General features: G+C 21.2%; 3 protein-coding genes across 3 annotated transcripts; 2 read left to right on the plus strand and 1 right to left on the minus strand.

The window, feature by feature from the left end:
• Nucleotides 1-159: 159 nt before the first annotated feature.
• On the minus strand, nucleotides 160-1,507 carry PY17X_0608900 (conserved Plasmodium protein, unknown function; the record flags this gene model as incomplete). Its single annotated transcript, XM_022955354.1, has 2 exons — nucleotides 160-1,293; nucleotides 1,442-1,507. The coding sequence occupies 2 exons, from the start codon at nucleotides 1,505-1,507 to the stop codon at nucleotides 160-162; spliced, it is 1,200 nt and encodes a 399-aa protein (XP_022813145.1).
• A 630-nt stretch (nucleotides 1,508-2,137) lies between these two features.
• On the plus strand, nucleotides 2,138-2,742 carry PY17X_0609000 (50S ribosomal protein L29, putative; the record flags this gene model as incomplete). The annotated part of the gene is made up of 2 exons (XM_022955355.1): nucleotides 2,138-2,362; nucleotides 2,575-2,742. 2 exons carry the CDS (start codon nucleotides 2,138-2,140, stop codon nucleotides 2,740-2,742), a joined length of 393 nt encoding a protein of 130 aa, XP_022813146.1.
• Nucleotides 2,743-3,605: 863 nt separating this feature from the next.
• PY17X_0609100 (conserved Plasmodium protein, unknown function) lies at nucleotides 3,606-16,826 on the plus strand (the record flags this gene model as incomplete). Its single annotated transcript, XM_022955356.1, has 4 exons — nucleotides 3,606-3,801; nucleotides 3,959-16,319; nucleotides 16,426-16,582; nucleotides 16,683-16,826. The coding sequence occupies 4 exons, from the start codon at nucleotides 3,606-3,608 to the stop codon at nucleotides 16,824-16,826; spliced, it is 12,858 nt and encodes a 4,285-aa protein (XP_022813147.1).
• Between the last annotated feature and the right edge of the window lie 209 nt (nucleotides 16,827-17,035).

Genomic DNA, 17,035 nt, shown 5'->3' on the forward strand with positions numbered 1-17,035 from the left:
CTATTTAGTATGTAGGATTTATACACACTAATATATTTACGCGCACGCATAATATTTAAAAAAAACAAAAAAAATATATAATAGGAAAGGAAAAGACAAAACGTATATAAACATTTAATGCCTTTTTTATGTTTATGAAGATATTAACAAAAATACAAACTATTTTATAATATCATATAACAATTTTTTAATATAATTAATTTTATCTTGTTCATTTTTGGGGGGTAATAATTCTTTATATAAAAGGAGAACTTTATAATTAAGCCTTTTAAATAAATTATATCTTTGCAAAAAATATGGAGTCATAATTAACGTTCCTTCAAAAGTATTCTTATCAGATATACATTCAATAATCAAATTAAATTCTTCTATAAAAATTGGAATATCATAATTATACAAGTTTAAATAATTTACTTGGCAATTTAATTTATAAAGAATATTAACAACATTATTTATAAAATTATAATCTAAATTTTTATTTTGCTGCATTAAAGAGCTCTGAAATGAATTCAAAAATTGTAATATGGAAGTGTCTAAATGCTTTTTATTAAACCATGAACAAAATCCATGATGATATATTAACTGTATCTCCCTTACGAAATATATGTAGTTAAAATATGAAATATTTTGATTGATACTAGAATTAAGCATACTGTTTCCATCTTTGCGCAATATAACTATGTGTAACAAATTATTTAAAAATATATTTAAATCAAATATAAATTTTGCATCTACTATTTCGTTTGGTATTTTTAATCGTAACAAATTTAAAATTAACTCATATATAACAGGATCATTTTTATTATTAAATGTTAATAATTTAAGTCGTTTTATTAATTTATATAAATCTTCTTTTTTTAATATTATGCTAAAAAAATATGTGCAATATAGTATATTAGTTATTTCAAATATATCATAATTATTAATGTTATTAAAAATATATTTGCTTATTAATTTTAATTTATCACAATCTCTCTTTCTTTTGTTTTTTAATAAAATCAAACTTTTAAGAATTTTTTTATTATATCTGTCTTTGTTTTTTTGACCATTTAATTCATAATTTGGTTCAATTGTACATTGAGATTCTTCATTATTATAATACTTATTTTCGAACAAATCTTTATTTGTGTTATTTTCATACAATTTGCTACATGCTTCACTTTTAGAATCGTGTGTATTTGCTAGGGATATAAAACCATTATACTGCTTGTTATAAATAAAGTTGTGTTTTATTTTATCTACGAATTTGGAATGTATGTATTTTCTCTTTCCCAGTATACCTCGGGTGCATTGCTTTCATATAAAAAATAAAAAATATAAATATATACACTCATATAACATAACAACGCAAATAATAAATTAAGACAGTTTTCAATAGTATGCCAAACAGAATATATAGATACATATACATATTTACTTAAAAATAAAAATAAAAACTTACTAAATTGAGCAAACTCGAAAATATAGGCTTTCCAAATACAGTTTCCCAATATATGTGGGTATTCATAATTTTCTATGCGATATTTACTACATAAATTGTAATACCCAAAAAGCACTCTACATTTGAAATATAAATAATAAAATCGCCACCTTTACCTTTGATATTACTAAAACAAGGGTTTGCTTTTAAATCAAAAAATTATTTTGATTTTTTCTCACCCTATTTTTATAAATCTTATTCTTATAAATTTCTTATTAATTTTAAAATTGTAATTTTTCTATTTCTTTGTATGCGTATATTTACTATATATAATTTTTAAATGCTTTCTAACGTAACATTTTTTCTGTGCGTGTTAACATCAAACAACATTTTTTAAGTTTTTATTTTTACTCTTTTTTTTCATATATAAAACTGTATATATTGTACCCCTTTCCATTTTGTGCGCATATCAATAATCATAAATTTTATTATATTATTTGTTTACATTTTACTTTTTTTTGTTTTAAATAAAAATGTGCAATGGTGAATCAAAATACCATAATAGTATTCATAATTTTACCATATCTTATTTTTTTAAAGAGTAGTTTTAATATATATATTTTTTATTTACAATATTTTGAAGATGAGAAAGTATATGCGCTATTACTATATGTATAAATAATATTATTATACTATATATAATGTTTAAGGGGGAAAATGAGCCATATTTTTATACCATATTTTTTAATTTTTTTAATTTTATATATATTTAAAATATACTTAGTTCATGGAATAAATTTTCAAAGGAATTGTGTATCGTCATTCTTAAACTGTAGATCAAGCATATTTAATAAAAATAAATATGGAAATTCCTTATTTTGCTATAAAAAAAAAGTTAAAGCTAAAGAATTGAGGAAATTAACAACTGAACAACTCGAGAAGGTAACTATATTATTTTGTTCATTTATTTCTTTAATTCGTCTAAGTGTGCTTTTTTTAAAGGCTTATACAATAGTATACATATGATTACATATATAATACATAAAGACATATTTATATTGAGATTATAATATTGAAATTGTTAATCACACCGAAATGAAATGAAAAACATATCCTACTATGTAAATACAACAATATATTTTTTTAACTTTCAGGAAATTGTTAAGTGTAGATTAGATATCCAATTATTTCAACAACAAGGTTTTTACGATATGCATAATTATAACGTATATTACGAAAAAAATGCAAGGCGAAAATTAGCTCAGTTGTTAACAATTTATTATGAAAGATATTTAGATAACAATGTTAGAATAAAAAGCTGATTTTTTTTTTTTTTGCAAAATGGTAAATGGTTATTGAAAGAAAAAATAAAAGGGAATACATTTGTTTATTTTTTATTTACTTTGAACCTTTTTCATAAAGGCATAAATATTTTTTTTAAATTAACACAACAATACATTTTTTACCAAAGGGAATATACAATTTATGCATATAGTATTTATTATATCAATATAGGCGTCGCTATTTTTTCTGCAACGCTTTTACCTTTTTTTTTATTTTTTTTTTGTAGATACTCATAAATTTGAATAACTTTGTATTTTTTTATATATAATAATTATTTTTCAATATTATGTTTTAACAAATATGTAACTTTTATCATTTTATTATTTTTTTATTTATATATTTTTTTTTTACTCTTAAATATGTAGATATATAAATTTACGTGAGTTTTATCGAAACCACAAATTTTATTTCCTATTTTTGAAACAAAATATATTAAAAAAAAATATATTATACTTATTATAAATATTTTTTTACAGCTATTTGTGGAAGTTTAATTTTATGTTTTTTTTTTAAATGAAACCATTAAAAATGTTTATTTAATAATAGCAATTATACATTAGTAAAAATATATAAAGGTGGTTCTTCCTATGTTTTTTTAAAGCTTGTATTTCTTTGTATATCGAAGAAAGGGAAATATTGGGGGGAATAAATATTATTGTGAATATATATATATGTTATATGTATTATAAATTAGTAAATATATGTACATATAAATTTTCATGTAAGGACAGCGGTGTATCAATTTCCACCACACGATAATGGAATATCACAGATAATTTTTCAACTTAATATTTTTAAATAAAAATAAAGATTAAAAGATCTCCAAATTGAGGTTGAAAAAATGAAGAGATCTTTAAAGTATATTAAATTGAAAATAAAAAAAGAAGGAAAAAAAGGACATTTTGTCTCCTTTTATGACCGAATAAAAGAAATTAATGAAAAAGAAAAATTACAGACATATAATTTATTAGAAGATAGTAACTATTATAATTCTTCGAAATCATATAAACCAAATAACGAAAATGATGTAGATGAAGGTATGAAATATTTGTTTATTGTTTCTCTATATATACATATACTATCACATATGAATTGTTATATTTTAAGGTGGGATGCACATATATCTCCTTGATGTATAACGATTGCTATATTTTCTTTTTATTCAATCATTTGTTAATTTATTTATTTTTGCAGATTTAAAAAACACAAATTTCCATGCTGCCTTACAAGAATATTACAAAAATTGTTGTAACCCTGAATTCAGGAGATGTTGTAGAGAATTATTTCCACTCTCGAAAAATTTAATACTTATATTATTAAACAAAGACACGATTTTCAGTATAATTTTAAAATATATTGAAAATAGCAAAATTAGGAATGATGAATCTTATTTTTATAAATTGTTAGTTATATTAATAAAAGATTTAAAAAATGAAAGCAAAAAATATTTAGAAGATATATTAAAGACATTATTTAGGAAAATTAATTTTAATAATTTAGATTTATTAGAAGAAATATTTAGTAGTTATGCAAATATATTTCGTATTATGAATAAAAATATTATTAAAAATGTTGATAAGTATATAAAAATATCATTACCACTATTTCAACATCGTAATAGTATAATAAAAATTTTTATTGCAGATAGTTTTTCTTATTTGTTAAGAAAATTATCATTGCACGATCTTATATTATGTTTTTCGAAATTATATTCCTTTTTTAATAATGTAATGAAAAATAAATTAAAACACTATTCAGAAACCATTAGTTTATTAATGTTAGAATCTTTAAAAGTTGATAATGATAAGTTATCAAAAAAAACCTTACCTTTTTTAAAATATATTATTCATTCTATATATTTAAGGAAACAATATGATTGTATTGAAACAGGAAATGTTTATAATCCTTTAGATAATATAAATGGAGTTATTCAACATATACACAAAGCTATTCAGTTATTTTTTATTGATATATATAACTTCACAAAGAAAGGATCATTCGAATTTTGGGACATTTTCCTCACTTATATTTTACAAAATTACTCTACTCTCTATGAAAGCTATTTTAATCGTATTTTAACATCAAATAACAAAGATGCTATCATAGATATATTGACAGATGCGGATAAATATTCATATTTTATGAAATGTTTGGAAAAAAATGAAAAGGATAATGAAGGTATCTCACCTAAGTGTGAAGAAAATTTTTCTGAATATGAAAATTCAAACCTCAAAATGGAAAAAAAAAATAATTGTACTATAGAAAAAGAAAATCACAAATCGTATGAAGATAAAATTAGATACGATAATTTTGATGTAAATTCAAATATTAAAAAAGATATAATTTTTATAAAAGATATTTTTTACGACGCAACAAATTTCTTTTTAAAAAATATATTAAACATATGGATACAAAAAAATCACGAGAAAAAAAATATAATCATTGAAACGATTAGACTTGAACTAAAAAAATATGCAGATAAATTAAACAATATAGAATTAAATTATTTAACGTTTATATATACATGGAATTTATATGATAACATATTTTTTATATTAAATTATGATTCTATAGATAATGAAAAGATAAGTAATATTTATATCTCTTTTGTTCACATTTTTATGGGGATATTAAAATGGAATAATGAAGACGCTAACAAAAATAATTACACTAATTATTTATTACAATTTTTTATTATCAAAGTAGTTAATATTTTAAAAAAAAATGTGCTAAATCATAATGAAGTTTATTTGAATAACTTTTTTAAATATATATTTATAAGGATTATGCAAATTTTAAAGCTTAACAATATATATGGTTACTCAAAAAATCAATCTCTCATAACAAGTAATACACCTTTTATGTTAAGTTTTAAAAACAATGTAGAAAAAGAAACCCAATTTATCCTGAATAATATTGTTTCTTCTGAAAATAATAATCTAATATTAGCAAAACTTTTTTTATTATGTGATATTATAAAAATGTTCAAAAATAAAACCACAGAAATTAATGTAGATTGCATTGAAAATTTAGATTTTCTTTGTGACAGTGGTATTAAAGACATCAAAAATAATAATACTGAAAAAAAGAGGAAACATAATATGCTTGAAAATGATTATTATAGCCAAAATGACAATGATTTTAAATGTGCACTAAATGGGGAAGGTATATATAATAGTAACAAATCTAAAATATTTTGTTTAAACCCCAAAATAGACAATCATGAAATAAATTTGGATTTTAAGAATACATCTCCAAAAGAAATATATATGCAAATTGAAGACTTTGTTGTATATATTTTTGATGAAATAAAGAAGCTTTTAATAATTTTGAAATATATTAATCAGTATGGTAATGACGAAAATAATAGCTCACAATTTATATTTTCTGAAGATAATGAAAATCCAACAAAAGAAAATGTTGGTACATATTTAAAATCAACTATATATTTTATGTTTGCTTTTATAAATTTCTTGTCACAAATAAGTGCCACATATAGTAACGCTTTATTAATATTAAATGATAAAACCAATAAAAATGATAAGGATATTTGTCTAACTGAGGAAAATGATTGTATACGCATTTTATTCGAAATTTGCAATGTTTTAGAAGAGATAAAATGTGGGAAATTTATGCAAAATAATATATTAGAAAAAAATACGTCTGATATTAGATCAAATGTGAATAGTATAATAATCGATATACACCTTATAATAACAGCATTACAAATAAGTTCACAGGAAAATAATATTAATATAAAACTTTCAAATAATAACATACCTTTTTTGGTAAATTATATAAATAATTGGGGTATGGAAGATATATACTATTGTGATAAATATTTGCACAAATTTCAAAATATATTTATAAATTTATATAAACTAAATTATTTTGAAAACAGATTAGACGATATATTTTTATATTTAAAATTTTTTGAAAAAGTGCTCATATATTACGAAACAATAAATAAACAAAAATTATTACGAGTGATAAAAATGTTAGTAGCTATATATATTAATCTGAAGAAAAATAAAGACATTAATGGAATGGTTGAAAATGAATACATATTAAAAAAAACAAACGAACATTATTATGGAAAAATATTACTTTTATTTGATAATTTTATATATTTAGAAAATAAAGAATATTTATCTACACATATTCAAATTTACGAATCTAAAATTGTCGACATTGTAAGCTTTTTAAATTTTTTAAAAAATGTAGATATCTTTAAAAATTATATTTTTAAAATGTGTACAAAAATATGTATTATAGAATTAACTATGTTATTAAATGCTAAATTGTCAATTATTCCAAAATATATAATTTCAAATTTGAAGAAATTTTTTGAAACATATAATGCAGATCATAAAATTCAGGATGCTATGCAAAATAATTACCAATCAAAATATTATTTTTATATAATAAAAAACATATACAAAACTACTAGAAAAAAATTGAATATCTTTGAAGAATTAATAGAAAAAAACTATATAAGCTATGAAGAATTTATTAATAGTTCTAGACAACCCAATGATTATACTATCAATTATAATGATGAGCACGATATGAAAGAAGAGAAAGAAAACATTAATGAAGAATTTTATATAGATGAAAATAATTACATGCCAATAATAAACACAAACGAATATGAACACCACTTAGAACAATATGTTTGTGAAAACAAAAATAATGACACATTTAAATTTTTATATTTTGAAAATTTTAATATACAAAATTTTGTTCGAAATATCTTATGTTCATTTGATTTATTAATAGTTCCAGTTCAAAATAATAATAATTTAAATAAATCGGATAGAATTGAATTGTTAAATATGTATATATGGATAATTACATATGTAAATATTAAATGCAATTATTATATACATGAATATAAGTGTTATAAACTTATAGACATAATATTTGACATAGTTAGTAATATGAATAATATATTCCCTGATTCTGTAGAAAATATTTTTAATATTACAAAAAAAAATATTTATAACGAGCTGACCAATATTCACACTAAATCTATCCCCGATTTAATTGGATTGATTAAATATTTTATAAAAATATTTGTAAGTAATTTCACATATAATGCTAATATTTTAAATGTTGAAAACATGTCTAAATTTGTTAAAATATTATGCTCTTACAACAAAGAGTTGAATAATTATAAAAATGATATTGAGGAAATATTATTAGACAAAAATATAAATTTTACAAAGCTAATATTAAATATTAAAGAAGAAGACAATAGTAACATTATTCGAATATTAATAAAAATTATTTTTTGGTTATTAAAAAACAAAAAAGGAAAAGGTGGATTTAAAAGACAGAAAAATATTATCTTTTATCTCTCAAGTATTCCAGATGAACAAAATTGGTGTCACATATTTTTACCTATTATATACTCTTTTACAAATGTTTACAAAAATTGTATTAAATATGATAATTTAGTTAGACATGAAGAAAAGGAAAATACCTTACTCGAATTTTTAACTACTTACCAAGGAAAATTCTTTCAATGTTGGAATTATGATTTTGATATTAAAATGAGGAATAATAATATTCAAAATGGTGATAATGAAAATGCTGACTTTTCTTATGACAGTATATTTAATTATTCCTATTGGAATTTTAATAATCATATAATTGAAATAAAAAAAGAATTATTTAAAAATGCAGGTTTTCGTCGAAACTTTCAGTTATTTATAGATATGCTCAAAATTATAAAATATAAATTAAGTCCTTATTTTGAATTTTTCCTTCACATATTTATTACTATATCGCATTATATTAATGCTTATTTATATATAAAAAAAAAAATTAAAACAGCCAAAAATATACGCTTATGTATTAAACAAATTGATAATTCCAAATATATGAATTCCTTATTGTCTGTTGACCAAACTGTATTTGAAAGTGGTTCTAAAATAGTCGCGCCTATATCATCTGAGAATATAAACAATAATGGAAGTGACAGTGTTTCAGGGAATAATAATGAATATGAGTTAAGCATGGGAAGTGTTATTGATAAAATAGATAAAATGGAAACGGAATGTCCAGATTTCAAAGAAGCCTTTGTTGATTTGACCATTCCAAATTCATTTTTAAAAAATATTAATAAAAAATGCATAGAAAGTAGCCAATTTATTATGGAAAATGCTGACATATCGGAATGCAATTTAGTTAAAGCTAAGAATTTGTTTGTTTTTTTATTTAAAAAAAATTTAAAAAGTTTAAAGGCAAAAAATATTTTCCTTAATATTCTATTTAATACATGGTGTAAAAATGAAGCATATTATAATTTCTATAATACTGTTGTACCTAATTCAATATATCTATTAATTAAAGCTGTAAACTCTAAAGAAATTGTTAAAAAATTAACCTTTACAGAATGGGAACAAATAACAGAAAAGGTATTTAATATTATTTTACGTTTATGTGGTTATGATACTGATGAACAAGAATATGAAGAAAAGGTAAAAAGTGAAAAGAAACACACAAAAAAATATCAAGATAAGCATAAAATTGTATTAAACCCATTAGTGGCTAGTAAATCAAATCATAATCGTTTGTTTACTTCATTTGGATTTAAAATATTAAAACCTTACATTCCAGATATTATATTATGCATTAAAAAATCAATCTTAAAAAGATATCAAAATTTTTTACAAAAAAAAAATAATGAAACATCATTTATTAAAAAAAGAAAAATGAAAGAATTTAAAATTATTAGTAATAAAGAATTATATATATTAATTGAGTTGTCATCTATTAATAAAAATCAAATATACAATATCCATGTTATTAATACAATTTCAACTTTTATGCTAGCGAATCCAAAAACTCTACATAGTACTAAAGATCATGACATTAATAAAATTAAATTAACATTAATTGCCCTCAAAATATTAATTATTAATCTTTCAAAAAACATGAATAATTTAACCAAGAGAAAAAAAAATAATTATAATTTTTCCTATCAAAGGTATAGTAGTAAAAATGTAATTGAAGAGTATATAAATAAGTTAAGAGAAAAAGACAACCAAAATAATGATAAAAAAAATAGCTATCGGAATAATACCAATGCGCACATTTCGGAATCCAGTTTTTATTACAATTCATATAAAATATACATATGTTACAAATTAAAAACGGTATTGTATGAAATTATTCAACGATGTTATGATTTGGATTGTAGGATTCTTTCGGGAGAACTTTTAATTATGATAGGATGCATATTTTTAAAAATAAAAAATATTGAAAAATATTTAAAGTTATTTAAAAAAAACACAGACAAATTTCTAGCCAAAACTAATGATTTAAATTATAATTCAAAAACTATTTTAAGATATATTATGAAAATACCTTTAAAAAATATTAAAACAATTAAACAAAATAAGCATTATACATTTCTTCAAATTGCCCAAATATATTCAAGCTTAAATTTATGCAATGAAAGATCAACTAATGAATATGATTCAGATATACAATTTTTAATATTGCTAGATCTATGTAATATTAAAATGTCTTCTATAAAGAATAATTATTTAATACGCGAAAATGCGAATATTGAACAAGACAGTAATAAAAACGATTATGGTCTTAAGCAAATAAATGCGAATGATAAAGAAGAAAACAAATTAGACATTATTATGCCAGAAAGTTTTAATGTAGATGTAAAAGAACATAACAAAATGAAATTGGAAAAAAAACTTTATACATTTAATGATTTATTTTTAAACAGTAATAAAATGTTTTTGGAAATATTAATAAGGCATTGCTTGTTTCTCATATTTAATAATAATACCAATGAAATGGTTGTAGATAAATCTATTAAATTTATTTTGCTTTTTACAAAAATATTAAGATATTTGTTACAATTATACAAAAATAAAAATGCAGGAGAAGCAAAAAACAAAATAAATTCACAAAATGAACGCATATGCTATGATCATATAAAAAGAGATATTCAAATTTATGTTCATTTTGTTATTAATATAATAATTCCTAAGGCATTAAATGCATTAAAAAAAAATAGTGACAATTTTACAAAAATTTCATTACAAATTATACTTACATTATCAAAAAATGTTTGCCCATATATCAGTGTGCTCAAATCGTTAAATATTGGAAAATTTTTAAAAGACATTAAAGATTCATATATAAAGAAACATGAATTGAATGAAGAAACGAATTCCTTATTTTCCTTTGACACGCTTAGAAAAGAAAATGAAAAAAATATATATGAAGATAATAATACAACATATAATTGTCAAAAAATGAAAAAACACGATGAAATAAGTTTCAAATCTGTGGAAAAGTTTTTATTTTATGACTTGTATTATTATATAAATTCCAAACAACGTGAAGATAATGATAATGATAAGATAACAAAGCTAAAGGATAATGTACAAGATAAAAGTGCCTCAATAATTCAAAATATTATAGATATAAAATCGGAAAATAATTTAGAAGGAATAAAAAAAATGATTACTGTTGCACATAATTTGTGTTATTATACTATTTGTAAAATAATAATACCTATATCGTTAAATTATATTTTACAAAGAAATTCAAAAAAAGAAACTTTTAATAAAAATCTTAGCTTAAATAGTATAAAGCTATTAGGGGTTTGTTCTGAAAAAATTGGTATAAAAAATGTTTATGATATACTAGAATTGCTATTATTAGAGTTAAAGAACAAATCATTTAATAATCTTTATATCGAAAAGGCAATCAGCCATTTGTTGCGTGCGTATCATTTTAACGAATTTAAGGAAGATTCCTTTGTCAATAAAATTAATCAGAATAATGACAAACAGGAAGGAGAAAATGAAGAAGAAAATGAAGAGGGCAAACAAAGCAGTGACAAAGAGCAAACAAATGATAAAATACCAGATGAGGATAAAAAGGTATACACAAATGAAGAAAATGAAGATATATGCAATAACAACTCATATGACACACAAATATTAAATAAGAGTAGTGATAAACCTGGGCAAGGAAAAAAAAATTTATATTGTCAGAAATTTAATAACAAGATTATTCCACAGTTAAGAAGTTTAATGTTCGAAAAACCGTTATCAAATAATCCAAAGGACAAAAAAACATATATAAACGATTTAGTAACTGATTATAAAAACAAAGATGTATTAGCAAAGCCAAATATTATTTTATCCTTTTTAGTAATCTTAAATAAAATAAATTATAATTTCGATAAAGAATTAAATAGAATAATATACAAACTCTGCTTTTGCTTATCCTCAGTAAAAAATAATATAAGAAGTGAATCAAAAAAAGCTTTGTGTAATATTTCTATGTACCTAGGATTGAATTATATAGATTTAATTATAGCTCAAATGTCTGATTATTTAACCAAAGGATATCATATACCTGTTTTTTTATGTACAGTTAATTCTATCTTAGAATCAGTTTTATATGAAAAAGATAAATTTCTAGACAAGAATTGTTTAAAAATAAATTTCAATGTAATCACCGAACTAGATATTAGCAAAAGAAATCATGCGTCTAATTCTGGATCGTATGCTCACAATAATAAACGACGCAAAACATCACGAAATAAAAACTACGAAATTGAAAAGAGAGATACAGGAAATTGTTATACAAAAAACGAAAAATTAATAGAAGACAATTTCTTATATAGTAATATATGCAAAAACATATTTAATATGATAAAATTAGAAATTATAAATGATATTGAGAAAAACACAGAAGATGTTAATAAAAAAAAAATAAAACGAAAAACAAAGGAAAGCCAAAAAAATTATGGAAATAATATAATTAAATTGTTAGCAATTATTATGCCCGGGACATGTATAGAAAATAATATTTTGACATTTTTAGAAAGTTTATTTAGTGGTGAATCTTTTGAAAATAATGAAGTCGATAAAAATTTTATTTTAAAAAAAAAATATATACATATTGTTTCTTCCTATTTTAATGATTTTATAAAGGGTATAGAAGAAAACAAAAATATATCACCAAAGTTTATATTAAATATTATATATAAATTACTAATAAAATCAACATATTTTTTTAAAGGGGATATTTATGAAAATTTAATCGATGTTATGAAAAATACTAATGTCCTATATTTTAAATATAATTTAGATAATGAAATAACTGGTTACAATCATTTTAAAAAAACTTTACAATTTTATTTATCTAAACAAAAACCTCAAGATAAATTTTTAGGTTATAATTATAATATGAAATATATACAATACCCTGAGAAAAAACGTAATCTAGATATAATAGAAGGATCTTTTCAAGAAAAAAATATATATGATTCATTTTGCAAAACAAAAAAATATGATTTCAAAGTTCACGCACAAATATTAGCCAAAGTAGCTTTAAAGTTATTATTGTTTATAATTAAAAAACTTTCTCGTTTCGTTACTGCACAACGATTAAATTTAAATAATCCCATGCAAGGACAACCAAACTCCTTAATTCATTCCAGTATTAATAATATAAACAACAGTAATAATATAGAAAATGTAAAAAACATTCAAAATTATACTAATTTAAATGGAGAACGAAACAGAACAAATAATTACATACAAAGTTGTGAATCCGAAGAAACAAAACTCGGACCTAGTTCTGTAGGAGAAGAAAAAGAAGACACTACTATTAGCATGGAAAAAATAGATTCAAAAATGACATTAGAAAATAATTATGGAATTGTTGAATTTATACATCTAATTGAGCCGTTACTTGTTTATTGCTATTGCTATGGGAAAGATGATGTATTTATAATGTCATCAAATTGTATTAAACTTATTAAAAAAAAAAAATATAGTAATTTTAATAAATTTGGGAAATTAATAATTTTGTCATCTGTAGATATATTAAAAAATATACCTAATTATTATAGCAAAGAATTTGATAGGCTTATATTATCATGCATTGATACTCTTACATATATAATAAAAAGTAATAATAATGATGATATAATTTCATGGCTAAATTATGATACATCAAATAGGGGAATATCGAATAATACTAATGAAAATAATAGTTCAATGAATGATAATAATATACCTTCAAAAAAAAGAAAGATGAAACAAGGAAAACATATTATAGAAAATGACATGGATGAATATAAAATTAAGAGACAAAGAAAAATTAGTTATATATTAGATGAAAATATTATATCTACATATTATAAAAATGATTATGAAGAAAATTATGAAGAATCTATAAACTCGTTAAGATATTGTTTAATCGATCAGATATCCTTATTATTAGAAAGTAAAAATCATATTAGGGAATTATTATTATTATTCAAAAATTGTCTACTTAGAGAGGATGTAAATAACATTATTAAAAAAGGTATTATAGTATTAAAAATAAATAGTTGTATAGATCAAATATTTACAATAATGATTGAAGAGTCACATGATTTGAAATTATCATTTTTGTGTGGTCAAATATATATTAACTTTTTAATGAGTTTTCCAATATCAAAAGGTGAAAAGAAAAAAAAGGTTTTTGAAATATTAAATAATTTAGATGATGAAAATGACGATTCTAGAATAGCAGTTTTAAATAGTTTGTATTTATTTTTAAATAGAAGTAATGCAAAATTGTTAAAGGATGGTTTTTATTATATTATATTTACTAGTTTGTTAGTTAATTTTTCAAAAGAAACGAACCCTAAATGTAAAAAAATGTATGTATTTTTGCTGTCTCTACTATTCCAGCAAATTGACGATATTAATTATGTTTTTAATTCTTATAAAATACTAAAAAACAATTTAGCATTCTCTATTAAATCGCCAACTATATATACCTATTTATATTTATTACCAGTGTTTGCATCTTTCTTTTACAAAAATATATCTGAATATAACCGAAAAATATCGATAACCATTTTAGAGGAAAATGAAATTCCACCTCTCACAAAAGAGAAAAAGAAAAATCGACAAAAACAAATTAAGCAAGACATGAAACAGGTTGAAGAACAAGACCATAATCACATACAAGAAAAAGATCAAAATGATAATAATGAACAAAATAATTTACAAAACTCACTAGTTACGGTTCGTAATTATTTCTTAGAGGAACTTCTAAAATATGCCAACAATGACCTAAATAGGAATAAAATGAGTGCAAAAGAAAAAACAGAAAGAGAAAATAATAACAAAATAAAATTGAATAATGCCAATTCTGGAGTGTTTTTCAAGCAAAATTGTAATATCGTTTTCATGAAAAATCAATTAGAAGATTTATTCCTATCATTAATGTTTTATTTAATTGAACAGACATACCCAAATATGAAATTGTATATGAAAGAAGACAAAAATTGCATTAATATATTAACATCTAATGAAAATATAACTTATTTTTCTAGAAAACATTATCTATATAAAGAAAATGTTAATAAAGATATAGTCCATCTTTTTTATAGCACATTAGAACAAATATTTACATACATTGATACTAATTTGATAGAAAAATTGTTAAATAAAAAATATTTACATGAAAAATATCAAGGATATTTTATAAATAATGAGAGAAATAATTTTACAAATATGAATGAAATTGACAATAATGAAAAAAATAATTTCCATTTCGATAAAGATCAAACTCATGATAAATTAATTATATACTTTTTATACTTTTGGAACTTATTATTTGAAAATGCATTATATAATAAAAATCCATTTATACAAATTATATCATTAAAAATTGTGATGAATTATATAAATAAAAAAATGTCTTACCCATTTTTCCCATTATTATTAGTTAAATTATATTCTACTGATAAATTTATCATCAATATTATTATTAAAAGAGTTTTGTCCCTAGTTTTAAACTCATATTTTTTAGAGCATTTTTATACATATCATAAAGAAATAAGCGTGCTTCTTTTAAACATATGTAAATTAGTAGTTTTATTCCCATGGATTACCAATGGATTTGAAGAACAAAACAACCAAAATGATGCATTAAACCAGGGTACAAACACTATTGATACAATAAACCGAGATAATTTATTTAAGACTTGTAAAAAAAATCACGAAAATGATTTGGAACAAAATAATATTCACAAAAATAACGTTAATCAATATGATCATCCAAACAAAAATAGCAATAACCATTTTAAAAAAAGTAACAGTGACGATGATGATGATAATAAAAGCAATGAAGATGAAGTTGATGATGAAGAATTTAAAGAGATAAATGGAATTTTGCAGAATGAAAATTATATAAAAGTTCATTCTTTTAGCCAACATAATTACCAAAACAAAGATGAAAGAAATGAAATCAAAGACGAAATTAAAATAAACAAAGAAATATTATCATATAGCAAATTCTTTTTGATTATTATCACTTTATCACGCGCTATAAGTTTGCATTTGATAAATAATAAAAAATCCTTTACAAGAATATTAACCATACTGAACGTTTATAAAAACATTATTCAAGATTTTCCCATCGATTTATGGAACCCTGATAATGGAATAATTCACAATGTTATTACACCCTTATACAAATTGGCTTCTCTTCGTAAAAAAAAGTATGCTTACATATTCCTTTGATTTTCCTAGACAAATTTTGCTTGCATAACTAAATGTGTTTACTTATTTTAATTCATATCCACTCTGTTTCATTTTATTTTTCAGACACTTCACAGAAGATAGTACTATCTTCGAGGAAACAAGTTCAGACAAAAAACTCACTTATTTATCAAATTTTTCTTGGGATATTATTTCATTATTGGAGGAGAAACTACAAGACAAAAAACATATTTTCAACAAAGCCTTTATCCAAGCCAGACATGTAATTATGAAACTAAATATTTATGTGAATATATGCATAACTATTAATATATATATTTAAACATTATTTCTATTTTTTTCATTTCTTTTACATTTTACAGAGTGTCAATAGAATCAGATTTATGAAGAAAAGAAGAAAGAACATTTTAGCTGTCAAAAATCCAAAGTTATATACGTCAATTTTATTAAATAGAAGAGAAAAAAAAAAAGAAAAAAAAAAAAGCCAAATTAAAATTTTAAGTTAAATATATCTTGTAAAATAATACTATTAAATTTTTTTATTATATTCGTTGTTTCTTATGCATATGTATTAATCCTTGAATGGATCATAAAAATACATGTGTAAATAAGGTTGTATAATTATAAACATTTTAACATTTGGACACAATATTATTGTTTTGTTTTGTTGTATTATATATATACATATTTTTTACCATTTGACTCTTATTAAAAT

This window comes from Plasmodium yoelii (assembly GCF_900002385.2).
Source record: "Plasmodium yoelii strain 17X genome assembly, chromosome: 6".
Taxonomy (NCBI): domain Eukaryota; phylum Apicomplexa; class Aconoidasida; order Haemosporida; family Plasmodiidae; genus Plasmodium; species Plasmodium yoelii.